We start from the raw sequence: 17,944 nt of genomic DNA on the forward strand, positions 1-17,944 counted from the left end.
TCAGTTTTTTCTATACTGTATAATTAATAATCGAGCGAGAGTAGAGGGAGGCAGGCCAGTACAGCCCGATCCGGTTGGGGGGAGTTCTAGCCCGACCAGGCACCTCTCTTTAACCTGCCTCTCTTAAGTTATGCTATTACAATTCTAGACTGCCGGGGAGGCTGTTCCTCCCTAAGACACACTGAGCTGCTCTCTCATCTCTACTTGTTACTTTTTGTATGCATCCTGTCCCAGAAATGCTTGTTACTAATCTAGCTCTGGGGAGTTTACTCCCCGAGTCCTTATGTTTCTTCTTCGCAGAGCTATGCTCTGCAATTCTCTGCATTTCCGGCTGCATCCTGCTGCGCCCTGCTGCATCCGCAGCCTCCACCCGTGCTCTGCAGCGCCACGTTACATCCCGCAACGCCCTGCTGTGATGTTCATACGCACAGAGTAGTCAGGATCCGGTATAGGAGACTGCACTACTCAGTATGACACGATGTGCCCTGCTATGACATGAACTTCCACGATAACCTTCAAAGTCAATGTGACTTCTAATGTGACTGTTATCACCACTGTTCATCACGCCCCCAACCGGCCCGTCAGACACCGCCTACCAAGAGTCTGGGTCTGCTGAGGTTTCTTCCTAAAAGGGAGTTTTTTCTTGCCACTGTCGCAATAGCCACTACTAATGCTTGCTCTTGAGGGAATTACTGTAATTGTTGGGGTTTTGGAATTTATAGAGTGTGGTCTAGACCTACTCTATCTGTAAAGTGTCTCGAGATAACTTTTGTTATGATTTGATACTATAAATAAAATTGAATTGAATTGAATTGAATTGAATTACAATGTGATTTTCTGGATTTGTTTTTCTCATTTTGTCTATCATAGTTGAAGTGTACCTATAATGAAAATTACAGGCCTCTCTCATCTTTTTAAGTGGGAGAACTTGCACAATTGGTGGCTGACTATACAGTGTTAAAAATAATATTAAAAATACTATTACAATTAATTGAAGATTTAAAGGTGCTCTAACCAATGTCACGTGTTTTTCAGGCTACACCTTTTTTTGTCACATCAGCAAACATTTCCTCACTATCCATGAGCTGCCTGTCCCCTGAACACATGTATGTGTATGTATATACAGTATGTGTGTGTAAGTACTGTATGTATGTGTGTGTGTGTGTGTGTGCGTGTGTGTGTATATATATATATATATATATATATATATATATATATATATACACACATGATTTTGATTATTATATTTACAGTTCTACCAAACAAGCCTTGTTTATAAAAGTAAATAACAGGAAATAAGTCACATTTTGGAAAAACTTTCATATTCAAACCAAATATCAGAAAATACAGAATCAACTTGGTTTTACAATGTTCATCTTTCACAGTTTCTCATTGTTACCACTGGGGTAGTAAATTTAGAGTATGTAAAATACATAAAACTAAACGTAAGTCCCTTTCACACATGCACTGCAAACCTGAACTTATCTGACATTATCTAACAAAACGCTTCCAAGGTCTTTAATTGCATTAACACAAACCTAGAGGATAGGAGTGCGTAAAATCTCACATCCATCACAAAGTGACATGTAGTGTCCACCTTTCCCTCTTTTTACATTTCATTCTTTGAATAAACAGCTTCTCTTTTGAATCAAATGCCACATGTTACATTCCTACTTTTTGTAAATTCATCAATTGTTGACTTCACATGTTACTTCACACAGCGGAAAATAAAGAAAAGAACACAATTTTAGAATTTTCATGTTTGAAAATAAACCCTCTAGATTTAAAATGATGGTTTAACTCTTCCAAGGTGGAATAGTTTTGACAAACACTTGAGTATTTCTTGGGACTGCAGCCCATAGATAACAGGGTTGAGGCTGCCGGGAACAACGTTAAAAAGAATGGCTACAATCTTCCTGTACTCTGGGAACTGGGGGAAGCGGTGAAGGGCGATGGGGATCAGCCCAGTGACAAGCATGATCAAATACAGGCACAGATGAGTGCTGCAGGTCTTCAAGGCTTTACTGTTCAAAGATTTGCTATGACTAGTCAGACAGGCTGCTGTGATTTTAGAATATGTGAGAATTATACTGCATATAGAGGACGAGAGAAGGACGACAGTGAAAGCGAGGCCATAGACGTTATTGATGAACACATCCTCACAGGAGAGTTTATAGAGCGAGGGATTATCACAGAAAGGGTTTGTGATCAGAGTCCTGCATCGGTTCAGTCGTATGGTCAGACTGAGCAGAATGGCCACCAAAACAAAGGACACTCCCCAGGCAGAAACTGTCAGCTTGATCACCATTTTGCCGTTCATTATCATAGCATATCGCAGGGGATTACAGATGGCCACATATCTGTCAAAGGCCATAATCATGAGCACTGTGTGTGCGTTGGTACCAAACATATGTGTGGTAAAAGCTTGCATCAGACACTCATAGTAGTGAATAATGCGCTCAGAGGGGGGCACCAGGATGTCTGCGAGCACCCGTGGAACCAGGAGAGAGTTTCCCATGACATCATTTATCGACAGGTTACAGAACAGGAGATACATCGGCTGATGGAGGCCTCTATCCATCAATATCAAGATCACAATGCCCATGTTGGCAATTAAGATGAACACATAGGCCAAGAGCAGAAATAGGAAGACAGGGTACTTGTTAGTCTTGGTGACAATTAACCCCTCGAGCTGAAGAGTGAGGCTGTTGTATGTATAGTTTTCCATCTGAGCTATACAGAAATAAAACGAGAGAGAGAGAGGGGGAATGATTAATGATAAACTTTACATACTGCAATAAAACAAACTGGTGACAATGTAAATTCTACAACAAAAGAAAAACACACACTGCTATGAAGACAATATTCTTGAGCAATAAGAAGGCGCTTTTTACCCCTTCAGTCACAACAGTAGATGGACAAAGTAATCAAAGGCTTTACATGAGTGGAAATAGTAATCCCACAATAGGAAACACGCTATTACATGTAAAAATGTACCTGTAAATAAAACAGATAGTAGCACTAAAGGCGTACTCAAAAACAAAGGTAGGGAAGATCAGACTCTTGCAAAATTGTAAATTACTGATGCAGAAATAATGGTGAAAGGAAAACACAACAGCAATATCAAGTTCCACAACACTAACAATATTAGTGTGCAAACGGTCACAACAGAAACATGCTGCCTTTCCCAAATATCAATATGACTGAATACATCCCAGTATGCATAGTTTATAGTTTTTTTGTTTGCTTGCAAGTACATCATGACAGTAGTAACAATGTAAAAATAAAGTTTGAAAATGTGACAAAACATGTAGAACAGTAATGCTTACACTGAGAGTCTCTTGTTCCAATACGTTGATTTCTCTTTCTTGTGTCTCCTGCTCATTGCTAATAATGACCAGATCTCGCTTGTGGTGTTTTTTAGACATGATTGCATTATCTGCAGGGGAAACATGTGGGACGACGTCAGTCAATGTGTGATGCAACATGAAGACATCCTTAAGATGGTCATTGCACCTGTCAACAAGCTCAACAACTCAGTGTTTCCCACAGGTTGAGAATTTACTTGGGGTGGTGGGTGGTCGCGGAAGTTACGGCGCAGCGTGTGATGGCTGGGTTTAGTTATAAACAAAAGTTTATGGGTGATTCCACAAAATCTGTGCCTTTTCAAATAGGAAAATTAAACATTTAATCACCATTTTTTGAATATCCATGGAATGAACACATCTTAAAATAACAAGAAATTATACTGTGCCATCTCAGGCTGTGTATATTTTTATTTTATGAATGTTTATCTACTTCATATTTTGATATTTATGTCAGTCCTGTTACAGACATTGTTACACTGTTAGACAAGTGTTACTATATACTATAATTTCAATAAGAAATATGTAATATGTTATATGAGCAGTATTTTAGTCCCTCTTTTCACTGGGATTACTTCAGATTTTTGATTTGTTTTATTTGATATTATATTTGTCATTGAAATGAGTGTGATGACATAAATTAAAAAACATTTCGTGCGAAAAGAGTTTTAAAATGGTATTGCCTTATATGGCCATCTTCCTCTGATACAGGAGTAAATAAATGTTGTAAAACCATAGGCAAAACTCTCTGCTTAGCTTTCCACATAAAAATCTAAATCTTCAAATCAATAAATATCTTTGAATTTTAGAAGTCCAGATTTTATAAATAAACTGTGTGTTCTCTGTAGCCTGTCCTGATAATCCTTAATGCTTTTTTCTGTAACAAAAACAGAGGTTTTGTATTAGTAGGGTATGTATTACCCCAAACTTCTGTGCAGTATCCAAAAAATGGGAGTATTAGGGAATTGTACAACATAAGCAACGTTGAATAATCTAAAACATCTTTAACTTTATACAAGACCCCAATGCGTTTACAAACTTTACTCTTAATATAAACTATGTGATCTTTCCAATTCAATTTATCATCCAAAATAACACCTACAAATTTTATCTCATTAACTCTTTCAATATCAATTCCTTCAATTGCTATTCTTACATTTTCATTCTTTTTACAATTACCAAAAATCATGTATTTTGATTTTTCCCAATTTAAACCATTTATTTTTGTCAAACCATTTATTAATTTTTCCCATTTCTGAATTTATATTTTCTATGATTTCTGACAGATTATTTCCAGAATATAATTTTTTGCTATCATCGGCAAACATCAAAAACTGTACTACCTTAGACACTTCGCTGAGGTCATTAATGAACAAAATAAAAAGTAATGGGCCTAAAACGGACCCTTGTGGTACTCCACATATTATATTTTTTAACTCTGATTTTTGACCATTAATTTGAACAAACTGCTGTCGATTGCTGAGATAACTTTTGAGCCATTTATGAGCTAGACCCCTAATGCCATAGTTGTATGATTTTGACAATAGCAGACTATGATTTATGGTGTTGAAAGCTTTGCTTAAGTCGATGAAGACCCCCACTGTGTGTTGCTTATTGTCAGTTGCAGATGTAATTTTTTCTGTGAGTTCAATTAATGCCAAAGCTGTTGAACTTTTTGCTCTAATTTGCATGCACTGCACATTTTTTTAACATAATACTGAATTGTTTTACCTTTTTTAATTACATTATATTGTTTAGCACTTGATTGGCATAGTTGTTAGCCTAGAAATCTAGACGCACCCTAGGGCAGCAAATTTAATTTTCAGCCAGGGGGGTCTAGGCACTCTCCGTTGGCTTGCGAGCTGGAAAAACCAAACTCAGGCCAATCACATCGTGTATAGAGTCGGTGGGCGGGGCTTATGGCTGCTGCTGCTGCTGGGAACAGCGGTCTTCTGGAAGACTTGGAGTTCAGCTTTTCTATGAGAAAAGAACAAAGAACGGCACAAAAATCATTCTTCAAAAAGGAAGATGTGTTCGGAGTTTTGCCGAGCGGATACGGCAAAAGTTTAATCTATCAACTAGCTTCTCTACTATCTTTGTTACTCTGCCTGGTTGTAGCGCTACCCTGTTACATGCAGAGGGAATTTAAAAGACAACCATTTATCCCGCCCCTCGGATTGAGCCCTGTCAATGGTGAGTTCCCAGACCCAATATCTTGATGTGGGTCTGGCTTGTCAGGCTACATAGTTGTATTAGTAAAGCACATTTCTAAAATATTTAATGTTTTGAGTGTACTGTAATAAGACCCATGCATTAATTTCTTTGTATGTGAGACTGTCAGAGATGGCAAAAGTACTCACTTCCCGTACTCAAGTAGAAGTACAGATACTCTGGTAAAAGTAGAAGTACTGATTTAACTTCTTTACTCAAGAAAAAGTAACAAAGTACAGGCTTGGAAATTTACTTAAAGTATAAAAGTAAAAGTAGCCTTGCAAATGACAACCGTTTTTTATGCAAAGCTACCTGAACCAAACAAATATTACTAGAGTGCAAGCCACGAAACTTCAGAGGACATGGAAAACAGCCTCTATATATGCCTTTATATGCCATTCCCTACATTTAAAATGGATGTCTGCTTATAGGCCTAAAACATCACATATATGATTATTGTGACAGAGACTGGGACTCCAGGTTAGCAAGATTCTGACTGAGTAGCAAGATATGAATTCAGTTGTGATTCTGTGAGAATTCACAGATCCAGTATCTCTTGCCCTTAACATGCAAAGGAATCTACATGTATGTGTGTGCTCAAATATGCCTTCTGGAAAGAAAATAAAGGATAAAATATGAATTACTAAACAGACATTAATTAAGAAGTTCCCCATACTTTTAGAGTTACTAACAACCATTAGATGGCAGCAGTGTATAAGAAATGAACTGACAGCTAGTTAATCCTTGAACACGGTGCTAATAACAATAAGGGCCCTATCTTGCACCCAGCGCAATTGGCTTTGTACACCGACGCATGTATCATTCCTATTTTGCACCTGACACACAGCGGACTTTTCCCTTCACAGACTCACGTCGGTAAATTAGGCAATGAACTTGTGCTCCCGGGGGTGGTTCAGCGAAAAGCGGAGGCGTGTTCAGGCGCAAACGTTCCCTGGTGCTATTTTGCAGTTTCAGAAAACAATTCTGCCACAGACCAGGAAAAACCTGGTATAAATCTCACGGACCCAGCAGTTCCCATTTTTGCAAACCATACATAAATACAAGGAAAAATATTACCTTGTTTTACACAACATTCCATGAATCATGGATGCGTTGATGACATAAATGAGTAAATATTAGATGACTTAAAGGACAATTCTGGCGCAAAACGAACGTAGGGTTTAATAACAGATTGTGTACCCACTTGATAGTTCTCTGGGACATGTTTTCATGCTAATCGAATGTGTTTGTAGCTTAAAAGAAGCTAGCGTGGACCACTGATTAGCTTACGACGCTAGTATTCGGGGCACAGGGAAAGTAAAAACAAATCGCTATTTATACCACTAAAGAGGCTCAAAATATCACAAAACTTCAACGGTAGCATAATGAGGGTCCCTAAATGTCGAGCGAAGCATTGAGAACATTGTAAGTGTACAGACAGTTTGTTGAACGAAGAGCTGCGGGAGGTCCGTGAAAGCGCTACGAGAGAGAGAAAGCTACCGGTAGTCAATGCTGCAACACAGCCTCGTACTTCGGGAGACTCGTGGTGTACCTGGACATTGTGAAGCTATGGCCACCGAACTGGAGTGTCTGTGTTGCACGGAGTGGGACACGTTGAATTCGGTATTGATGACGTGAAAAATAATAACGATAAACTCTGAAATTATTTGAAACTAAAGTAATGAGCCAATTTCGTAAAATGTAAGGAGTAGAAAGTACCGATATTCATTTTAAAAATGTAAGGAAAATAAATCTGAAAATCTACTTGAGTACAGTAACAAAGTATTTGTACTTCGTTACTTCCCATCTCTGGTGATTGTATTCATGCACTACAACTTAAAAAATACTGGTCTGATTGGTTTTTCATCACCTGAAACTAGACCTAGAAGATGTTGATGCTGGACTTTGGTTTTACTTTGCAGGATTTGGGCTGCTCTTGTTTGTCATTGCAGTTGCATGTGTAATTGACATCAGTCACTGACACTGGTCATTAACACATTAAAATCAACCGGGGCGGTATTAAAACCCAAACATCAACAGTCAGACCACATATGACAAGCCTCATTTTCACGCTGAAGTAGGTAAACATTTTATTTTAAGGTTTTTGTAGCAGAGACTGCAAACAGCCATAACCATGTATCATTCATATGTTAAAGTGAAAAGTTCATCTTCACATAAAAGGCGGTTACAAGCAATGAGGTTAAAACTGATAGCTTATGATAAGCATTTCACATTTCTGTAGCAATTAGTAGAGATTGAGAACAGCCATACAAACTTTACATCGAATTGAAACAACACATTTCACCACAGGAAAGACAAAAGCAGATTAAATGAAATAAGAAATGTAAAATAGTTTGTCCACTATATAAGTTATAATGTTCATTATAATGACTCCCAAGACATAGAACTGTTATAGACAACACAAATATTTGTATGTGTGTGTGTGTGTGTGTGTGTGTGTGTGTGTGTGTGTGTGTGTGTGTGTGTGTGTGTGTGTGTGTCTGTCACCATGCACAGCGAGGTGGGAAGTTCAATTAAATGCGCTGTTGTGTTCTGGAGTGTGTCACCTGAAAATTGTGGCTCAGGTCAAGCTAGACTCTTGATTGTTGCTGCTTGCAACGCTATAGCATGAAACAACAACAGAAAGCTGACCCCTACTTTTTTACATTTAAAACAACCCTGGCTGAGCAGTTTGACATAGCTCTGGCTGAACATGTATGCATGACACTTCCTTAACTCTTGATTCAGACACAAATCCCATCATTTGTTCCCTTTTATCTTCCGTCTGTGCAGAAAGTATAGAAGTACACGTTTTACCACGGACAGCATGTTTGTTTACTACTGTAGTCCAAGAAATGCTCTAATAAGTCCATTCAGGGCTGACCTTTGTTACCTCCACTGGTGCATAGGAGCCCACGTTGAGTGTGTTCACCAGGATCGAGCACTCGTGCCAGCTGATCCAGTCTTTGTCATTTGTGTTCGCATACTTGCATGGACCATGTTTCTCTCCAGTGTCTGCTTTGTATCACAGCACTTAGACGATGAAATATCACTAAAATTGTGTGCTAAAATGTATGGTTTTGGCAATGAATGACAAACCTTTTTTTGTATGAATTTTTATATTTATTTGAAGTACGAAATATAATTATGTTCCCATAATCATGGAAAACCTGGCAAAATTATGGAATTATTAAAATCTGGAATTTCAAAATAAAACAATTTAGGCCTGGAGAAGTCATGATATTTTATTTGTTTTAATGAAATACATGTTTACAGTAATCTTCCATATCATGTAGCTCTCAGTCTCTGCCCTCCTTTGCTACCAGATGGGTCTGACCCATGAGTTTGCTGGGGGGCAGGGGCAGGACTTCCCCCCCTTGGTGGCTGAAACAGGTAATTGCATTGTTTAAAAAATGAGTGGAATAATTACGCCTGGCATGAGCAGATATTTTATAAATATCTTAGCTAAATAACACAAAACAACTAAATGGTGGTAGGTAATACATCTGATTTCATATGCTGCTTTAGTAAAACAAAAAATGTTGCCGATGCTAGAAGCAGGATGTAAAAAACAAAAATGAATGTTGCTAGTCTGGACATCTTACCGTGCCAAGGTTGCAATAAAGGTTTCCTAAATGCCACATTTGATGTCAGCTTACTAATTGATTGTGGGTTTTGTGTAGATTTGGACTTACGTTTATTCCACTTTGTTTAAACGGTGAAGTGGAGGAAGCCTAGTGACGAGTCCATAGCAACCAGTTTGTGTTGAATGTTACCCAGAGTGCGTTGTTGAATGGTCTCAATGTTTTATTCTTTTATTTCATGTGAATACTAGTTTACTAGAGGAGTAACTGAGTATTTGAAGAAATGCAGTAATGCAGGAAGTGTGCATTTAGTTTCCATGCTTATTGTGTTTCCACAACAACGTTAGTGAGTAAATCTACTGAAATGGCCACCGCACCATAACAGAGGAGTGTGATGCATCAGATGAGAATGCAGAGGTTTAATTACGTATGTCATTGCTGTAAAAAAATAATAATAATCTGTATATCTTTGCCAAGCGCAAACCAGTGCAGAGGGTATTGATAAATTGTTGGGAGAGGGTCATGCCTATTTTCCAAATCATTTTGGAGGGTCATAGAAACATTATTACTGGCGAGGGGAGGGTCATGTCTATTTTGACTGAAGGTCCCAAAACTCCTCCAGTGGCCACTGAAATAAAATAGCTTTGTCAGAATATTATAATAATAAAACAAAAAACAGAATATGTGCATGTAAACGTAGTTACTGAGTATGTTTACATGCACAAAATATTCCAGTATTATTCAAAATATGACAATATTACGAAGTTGATACTAGTCATGTAAATAGCATATACAGGTTGGATAAGAACTTTTTCCAAATTAAGCATTTTCCGATTAAGACTTGGGATATTCCAGTATTTTTCATGTTTTAGAGACATTCTTTGGACATGTATACAGTGCATTCGGAATATGCGTCTCAATCGGGATTTTTACCCCAGTTTAAGGCCTCTTGCCTGTTTACGGCTTACGGTCAGCTCTGTGCGTTGCTGTGGTTTCTGTACACAAACCAACCAGCCAACAGTTTGCAGGACAAGTAGTATAGATGCATGCCCAACACACAAACACACCTACTTTTAACCATTATGAAAGACTTGGATATCAACAGGTTTCTGGATATGTGCAAACATCACAACGTCGATCTTTTCAGAAGGTAGTTGAAGGAATAAAAGAGGGAGTCTGTGTTCGCAGGGTCGAACAAGTCCACCACCAGTGTATTTTGCACGGCTACATGTGAACGGGAATATTTGTGGAATATTCACTTTCATCAGCCATGTAAACAGCTTGGTCGGAATATCATCTTTTTTTCAGAATAAGGGCAAAAAACAGAATATTATGTGCATGTAAACGTAGTCATTGATAACAGCTAATAGGTTGTGGACTGAGAAATAACAATTATTATTAATTAATTAATTTTTGATATTGAAAGTAGCTACTGACATGCGTCTTGTGGAAAGAGCGTTATTTAAGGGATTTATTCTTTATTGTATAATAGCGATACAAAATATCAAGGCACAATGTGTTTGTACATTTGTCAAAAAAAGTGTCTCTACCTCAAACAGCTTTGAGGTAGAGACAATATATACAGCAAAACATAACTAATGACACACTGGGGGTCTTTTTAGTCAAGTAGGGAATGTAAATCCAACAAATAAAAGAGTCTCTTGGCGTTTTCATTTATCATGCATTGAAGAGAAGAAGCAATTTTATTCATAGTATCAAACCACAACAAGAGTTATCTCAAGACACTTTACATATATAAGTAGGTCTAGACCACACTCACACACAATTAAATACTTACACCTATGAATAAAATGTTTTCCATGTTCAATGAAGTTATTTATCAAGAACTCTAAATTGTTATCCTTTAAAACTAATCCAGCTTTAATTGACATTTCATTTAATGGGTGCAGCAGTATACCTTTAGATTGAAGACAGCACTGAAAAGACAGCCGGAGGTCATTAATCAGTTCACACTGAAAGAAAATATGTTCAACCGTCTCAATATCGCTCTCACAGAAAACAGGAGAGTTACTTTCCCAATTAAATTTTACATGTAGGAAGTGATTTGATGTATACATATCATTTAATATTTGAAATGTCACTTCTTTGGTGGGAGGGGTGGGAGAGGATAGGATAAGAATTGTTTCCTAATCTTTCGTGCCTCCTAAATAACCTAAATAATCTTTCATACGGAGATGTACACTGTTATTGAAAACTTTACAAGCAGGTAAAACAGATTTTAAAAGTTTTCTACAGTTAAGTGAATTATCAGGAATACAATGACCTAAAGAAGTTAACCCGCACTCATTTTCTGACTTGGATATAGGTTAAATGCTTGATGATGCTTGCACGTAATTCTTTACTGACCAATCCATAGATAATGGGGTTAATGACTGGTGGGATGATGATGAAAAGGATGCTGAAGAACTTCTTGATATTTTGCGAGATGGAAGGGAACCTTTGACTCAGAATTAGGACCACTGAAGCTATTTCGTAGAGCACATACACAACAAGGTGCGATGCGCACGTCTGAAAGGCCTTACTTCGGATGGTGCTGTTAGCTCTGCCTCGTTTTACGGAAGCATGCAGGATTCTACAGTAGGAAAAAGCAATGACGAGGAAGATGCTTGTACTCAGAAACCAGGACATGGCGAGACCTACAGAAACATAAGGAATCATTTAAACCATCATTAGGTATCACTTAAACCTTCCACCTCAGTCTATCATAAATCTGTCACATTTTGCCCTTCAGTGCTGACTATGCTGAACCCCTGCTGATAAGGGCTGTGGATACAGGACAATGTTCATCAATATACTGAATGTCTGTTACTTTATTTTAGTCTCACATTGCCAGACCTTGAATTTCTTTAAACCAATCACAATTGTCTTGACGATGGCTCTGCAAAATAGTTTTCGGTTAAGGACTTGTCTTAAACGTCCCAGTTAGATAGTAAATGTCGTAAACATACTTTTTGTAAATCTTTACAATCATTCACCGAAAGAACTAAGCAGGCCTGCCTTCTTGCATAATTAAAACATTTTTATCAGGCTTATCCTGGCAATGTACTTAATTATAAACTTTTGCACTGACCATAAATGTTGTTTATAGGGGTGGGACTGCAGGCCAGGCTCAGGATACCACGGTTGCTGCAGTAGATGTGTTGGATGGTATTGCCACACAGCGGGGTATCAACGTGCCAGGCGAAGAGCACACCAATTAACAGCAGAGCGATGAACCAGGCCAGGGCGCAGCAGGAGTGCAGCCGAGCCGATGTCATGATGGTGTGATACCTGAGTGGTTCACACACAGCAATATACCTGCAGAGGGAGAGCACTGTTAAATATGTAAAACCATCCTTAGCTTTATTCAAGTTAAAGATATATTTTTACAAGATCTTAGCAGGTTAATAAACATTAAGACATTATTTAGAATAAAAGATTAAACGTATGAATGAAAGTATTTAAAAGAGTCTAGAAGGGAACTTTTTAAAGAAACTAAGACCTTTCTTATCCCCAAGATACAGACTGGAAACTTTGTAGGAGAGCAAGGGGGTGACATGCAGAAGGTTTTATTACCCATTAATAAAAGAAATGAAGCCCTAGTAACAAAACAGCACCAAATAACATCAGCCTGACATAACAGTTAATAGCGGGAATCTGTAAAATTACAACTTTGAAACACTAAAGAATTGTTTTAGATAAGTCATCTGAGTCACTATGTACCATTTAAGCATGACAGAAAAACGACTTGAATCGGTGATTAACTTTCTGGATGTGAGGATGAGTTTCATTACCTGTCATAGGCCATCACTCCCAGAATAGTCTGCGCTGCGACGCCGTACGTGTGCACAGAGAAGGCCTGGGCGATGGCTGGGATGTAGGCGATTTTCTTCTGGCCCGTCAAGAAGTGTATCATGAGGCGAGGCAGCACCGCTGTGGCCCCCAACAGATCACAAACTACCAGGTTACAAACCATTACGAACATGGGTCTGTGCAGGTTCTTGTCAATGACAATGACGCACAGCACCACGCAATTCCCCAACAGCATGACCATGTAGTTAAACAGAGCCAGGAAGAAGAGGAAGGCGCCGTAGCCTGGTGGTACATCGAAGCCCTCCAACTCGAACACAATAGGCTGTGTGAGAGGAGTTACCATTGTTACGTTCTCCATCCAAAACAGTGCAGTTCTGTAAAAGACAAGTTTATCAAAACCCTCCCAACAGGTAACTTTTCAGGCATCAGAGATAGAGATAATAATTTTAGACTTACAGTATAACAACACGTTATAACAAACTTCAATGAAAGGTTGTAAAATAAACAAAAGAGTTCTTGGCCTCTGACATGTTTCTTTCTTTGTAATTAGATTAGATTAGATTAGATTAGATTCAACTTCATTGTCATTGCACAGGTAAGGACAACCAGTACAACGAAATGTAGTGTAACATCTAACCAGTAGTGCAATCATTAAAAGTGCTTTTTCTTCATAGCACTGCTTAAAAAAGACATAAAACACAGAATGCAGCATGATCATGTTAGTCCATTATTAAAGTGCATTAGCAAATAAAGTGCATAGAGTTCTGAGAAATCAGACAGTCCATAGTCCATATAATAGCAGATACAGAATGCAGTATGATCATATATAGTGCATTGTTGAGGTCATTCTTAAATAAATTAAATAAATCACACAGTATTACCCTCAGTAGAACATACAACTGACACTTAATGTCTCAGAGCGATAAAGATTTCATCAAACATTAAAACAAAAGAAATAAAGGTAATGTCTATTGATCACAACACTATGAAGGTTCTTGTGGAAAGCCTAAAGTGTCCTGTTCCACTCTCCTGTCTTCTCATCAGAGCGCTGATGAGGCTCTGACTCGTCGAGGAGAGTGTGTTTGCTTTTAATAATTTCCCTTTGGGTTCTAGGTGTCCATCAGAAACATAAACACACCCTTAAATTCCTCTGCACATCATGTCAGAAGGTGGCACTAAGACTCAACGTTTGGCTGTGATTTTAAAATGATTACTTCCTAGGAGTTATTTCAAACACATTGCTAACCATACATAAATCTGAATCTGACCACCTGAGTGAATATGGTGTGACTATCTTTATAGTATTGACCTGAGGTCACTCTTCCTAAAGCTACTTGTTGATCTGCCTTCATAGATTTGTTTACAGAAAGCGATGTCAGGAAATGAAGGCCGAGGACTTTGTGGTTCATCGTCGGTCCCTTAACCCGTAGACCAGGGGTCTTCAAGCTTTTTTAAGCCAAGGACCCCTTAACTAAAAGAGAGATAGAGCAGGAACCTCCTACTACATTTTTGTATAAAATGAACTTGCATAATAAACTGGGCCTACAATAATGTGTAGGGCCGCCTAAAGCCTTTATACCTTTTTGCATAGGATACTAAGCTATTAAAATAGCCCAATAATTGTTGGCATGCTTTTATAAATCATGTTTTAATGAATCCTTAGTATAACCTTGATATGTGGATGGCCTTAGTGACTACCTTACTACAAGTCCTCCACCGCTGGAAAACTTAAAACAAAATGAAAAAAATACTATTCATGCAAACGGAAATATTTGTGGAATATTCACTTTCATTAGCCATGTAAACAGCTTTGTGAGAATATTGACTTTTTCAGAATAAGGACAAAAAACTGAATATGTGCATGTAAACATAGTCACATGCACAAATATTAGATTAGATTCAAGATTAGATTAGGTCTGTTGTGTAGGACTAGATGTTAATATCCCTAAATTATTCGTACTTGAGGCACCGATGAGACTCCGTGGGTTGGTCAATTGAGTGATGGCACCCTTTGGGTTGTCAAGTGGGCGCCCTCCTTCTTAGGTGTTTCGCTGATACGCCCACGACACCTCCAGAGGGTTCAGCAGTGAGTCCCAGCGTCCCAGGTTCACTCCCTAGATGCCACCAACTCACTTGAAAGCCCAGGCGGAGTCCTTTCTTTTCATCCTCAGCCACTGGCTCCCCTTTTCAGCAGCCTTGGAGAGGTCTTTGATTGCCTGTCGATGGGCCTTCCCTCGCACTCCCATCTCCCTGAGTAGCCTAGATATTGAGGTGGCTACGAACCCTCTGCAACCTACTTCCACTGGGTGTACCTTCGCATTCCAGCCCTGTTGTTGCGCATTGGCTGCAAGTTCTGCGTACCTCAGCCTTTTCCGTTCATAGGCCTCCTCCACTGCAACCTCCCAGGGCACGGTGAGCTCGATGATGTAGACAAGCTTCAGCGAGGCTGACCACAGAACAAGGTCTGGTCGCAGGTTGGTAGCTGCAATCTCGGCTGGGAAGCAGAGTTTCTTATCCAGGTCTGCCAGCAGCTTCCAGTCGCGTGCTCTGCTCAGCCTCCCAGTGTCTGGTCTTACGGTAGTGAGGCTGCCTTTACTCTCAACCTCCCGGACAAATGGTGTTGGCCGCCACCGAGATGACGGGGGAGGAAGGGCATTCACACCTGTCCGTCAGCTTTCCAGCACTGCTGCAAGACACTTTAGCACCTGGTTGTGCCGCCAGGTGTAATGGCTTTGGGTGAGACTGGTCTTACATCCCACTAAGATGTGCTTCAGTGTTGCTGGACTTGGACATAGAGGGCATGTGGGGTCTTCGGCATACCACTGGCTTAGGTTTGCAGGAGAAGGCAGGACATGGTAGACAGCCCTGATGGTAAAGCTTGCCCTGAATGCCTCCATCTCCCACAATTCACTCCAGGAGATCTTCCTCTTCTCCACTCCTTTCCATGCCATCCACTGCCCTTAAAGTATTTAATGACATCCACTTAAACACAGATAGTGGCAAAATTTCAGTCTTAGTATTACTTGATCTCAGTGCTGCATTTGATACGGTAGACCATGACATATTGCTTGACCGATTAGAAAACTGGGTTGGTCTTTCTGGCTCAGTACTAAAGTGGTTTGAATCCTATTTAAAGAATAGGGACTACTTTGTGTCTATAGGTAATTATACATCTGAGCATACAAATATGACGTGCGGAGTTCCCCAAGGCTCAGTTCTGGGGCCTCTTCTGTTCAACATCTACATGCTTCCACTGGCTCAGATTATGGAAAACAACAAAATAAATTACCATAGTTATGCGGATGACACACTAATTTACATAACCTTATCGCCAGGGAACTATAGCCCAATACAACAGTTAAATATGTGCATTGAAAATATTAATGATTGGATGTGCCAGAACTTTCTTAAATTAAATGAAGAAAAAACGGAGGTGGTTGTGTTTGGAGCAAAAGAGGAACGATTGAAAGTTAGCGCTCAGCTTCAAACAACAATGTTAAAAACAACAAAGCAAGAAATCTTGGTGTAGTCATGGACTCAGACCTGAATTTTAAAAGCCACATTAACATAATTAAAAAAATCTGCCTATTATCACCTTAAAAATATATCAAGGGTTAAAGGGCTTATGTCTCAGCAGGATCTGGAAAAACTTGTCCATGCTTTTATATTCAGTAGACTTGACTACTGTAACGGTGTCTTTACAGGTCTCCCTAAAAAATCACTCAGACAGCTGCAGCTGATTCAGAACGCTGCTGCTCGAGTCCTCACTAACACCAAGAAAGTGGATCACATCACTCCAGTTAGGAAGTCTCTACACTGGCTTCCAGTGCCTCAAAGAATTGATTTCAAAATACTTTTACTGGTTTATAAATCACTAAACGGTTTAGGGCCAAAATACATTTCTGATCTGTTACTACATTATGACCCACCCAGACCTCTCAGGTCGTCTGGGACAGGTCTACTTGTTGTTCCCAGAGTCAGAACTAAACAGGGGGAAGCAGCGTTCAGTTTTTATGCGCCACATATTTGGAACAAACTCCCAGAAACCTGTAGGTCCGCTGCAACTCTCAGTTCTTTTAAATCTAAGCTAAAGACCTATCTTTTTGATGTTGCTTTTCTTTAAATAATCTATTTTATTAACTTTAATTTCTTATACTGCACTGTAACTTTTATTCTTGTCTTTTAATGTTTTTAATTTGTTTATTATTGTTTTTTAATTGTTTTCTAACTGCTCTTTAATGTTTTATGTAAAGCACTTTGAATTGCCCTGTTGCTGAAATGTGCTATACAAATAAAGCTGCCTTGCCTTGCCTTGCCCTTGCTTTGCCATTGCCACAGCTTGAGCACACCTTCTTGCTTCCTCCTCCCAACGTACCTCCTGGACCACCAGCTTGCGTCTTTTAAATGGAGAAGCCTTACGCCACACTGGTGTACTGGACACCTGTAGGCCAAAACCACTCCTCCCCTCCTGCACTCGACCCACGATGTACTTGTGTCTGAGTGCTGCTTTTGCCTGCTCAGTTGCAGCCAATGGAGTCCATTTCCTCCCAGTAGCCAGGATGGGAGCAGCTTGGGCTACAAATGGATCGCTCGAATCAGGTAGCATCATCTCCAGTCTGATTTTGGCGCACTTGTACTCCTCTGCCAGGCTGGAAATGGGCAGATGTAACGTCCCTTTGCCATAGATCCCAATGCTACTGAGGCACCTGGGAAGGCCAAGCCACTTCCTTACATATGAACTAACCAGTCTCTCCAGCTTTTCCACCTTTGAGAGCGGGACTTCATAGAGGGTTAGTGGCCACAGGAGACGTGGGAGTAGTTCAAACTGCCTGCACCAGAGCTTCAGCTTGCCAGGAAGCAGGGTTCTGTCGATGTTCTCCAGGCCGCTGGTTACCTCCCTCCTGAGCTGCTCTACTTGCTCTTTGTCTTTAAGGGAGGCATCATACCACCGACCTAGGCTCTTCACAGGCT

At 39.5% G+C, this 17,944-nt stretch overlaps 1 protein-coding gene across 1 annotated transcript; it reads right to left on the reverse strand.

Annotated features, from left to right (window-relative positions):
- Positions 1-1,783: 1,783 nt before the first annotated feature.
- On the reverse strand, positions 1,784-13,337 carry LOC114566264 (olfactory receptor 52D1-like). The gene is made up of 3 exons (XM_028594592.1): positions 12,955-13,337; positions 12,252-12,478; positions 1,784-2,733 (listed from the first exon to the last, which is right to left on the reverse strand). The coding sequence occupies exons 1-3, from the start codon at positions 13,329-13,331 to the stop codon at positions 1,784-1,786; spliced, it is 1,554 nt and encodes a 517-aa protein (XP_028450393.1). The 5' UTR covers positions 13,332-13,337.
- Positions 13,338-17,944: the final 4,607 nt, after the last annotated feature.

This window comes from Perca flavescens, chromosome 13, assembly GCF_004354835.1.
Source record: "Perca flavescens isolate YP-PL-M2 chromosome 13, PFLA_1.0, whole genome shotgun sequence".
Taxonomy (NCBI): domain Eukaryota; kingdom Metazoa; phylum Chordata; class Actinopteri; order Perciformes; family Percidae; genus Perca; species Perca flavescens.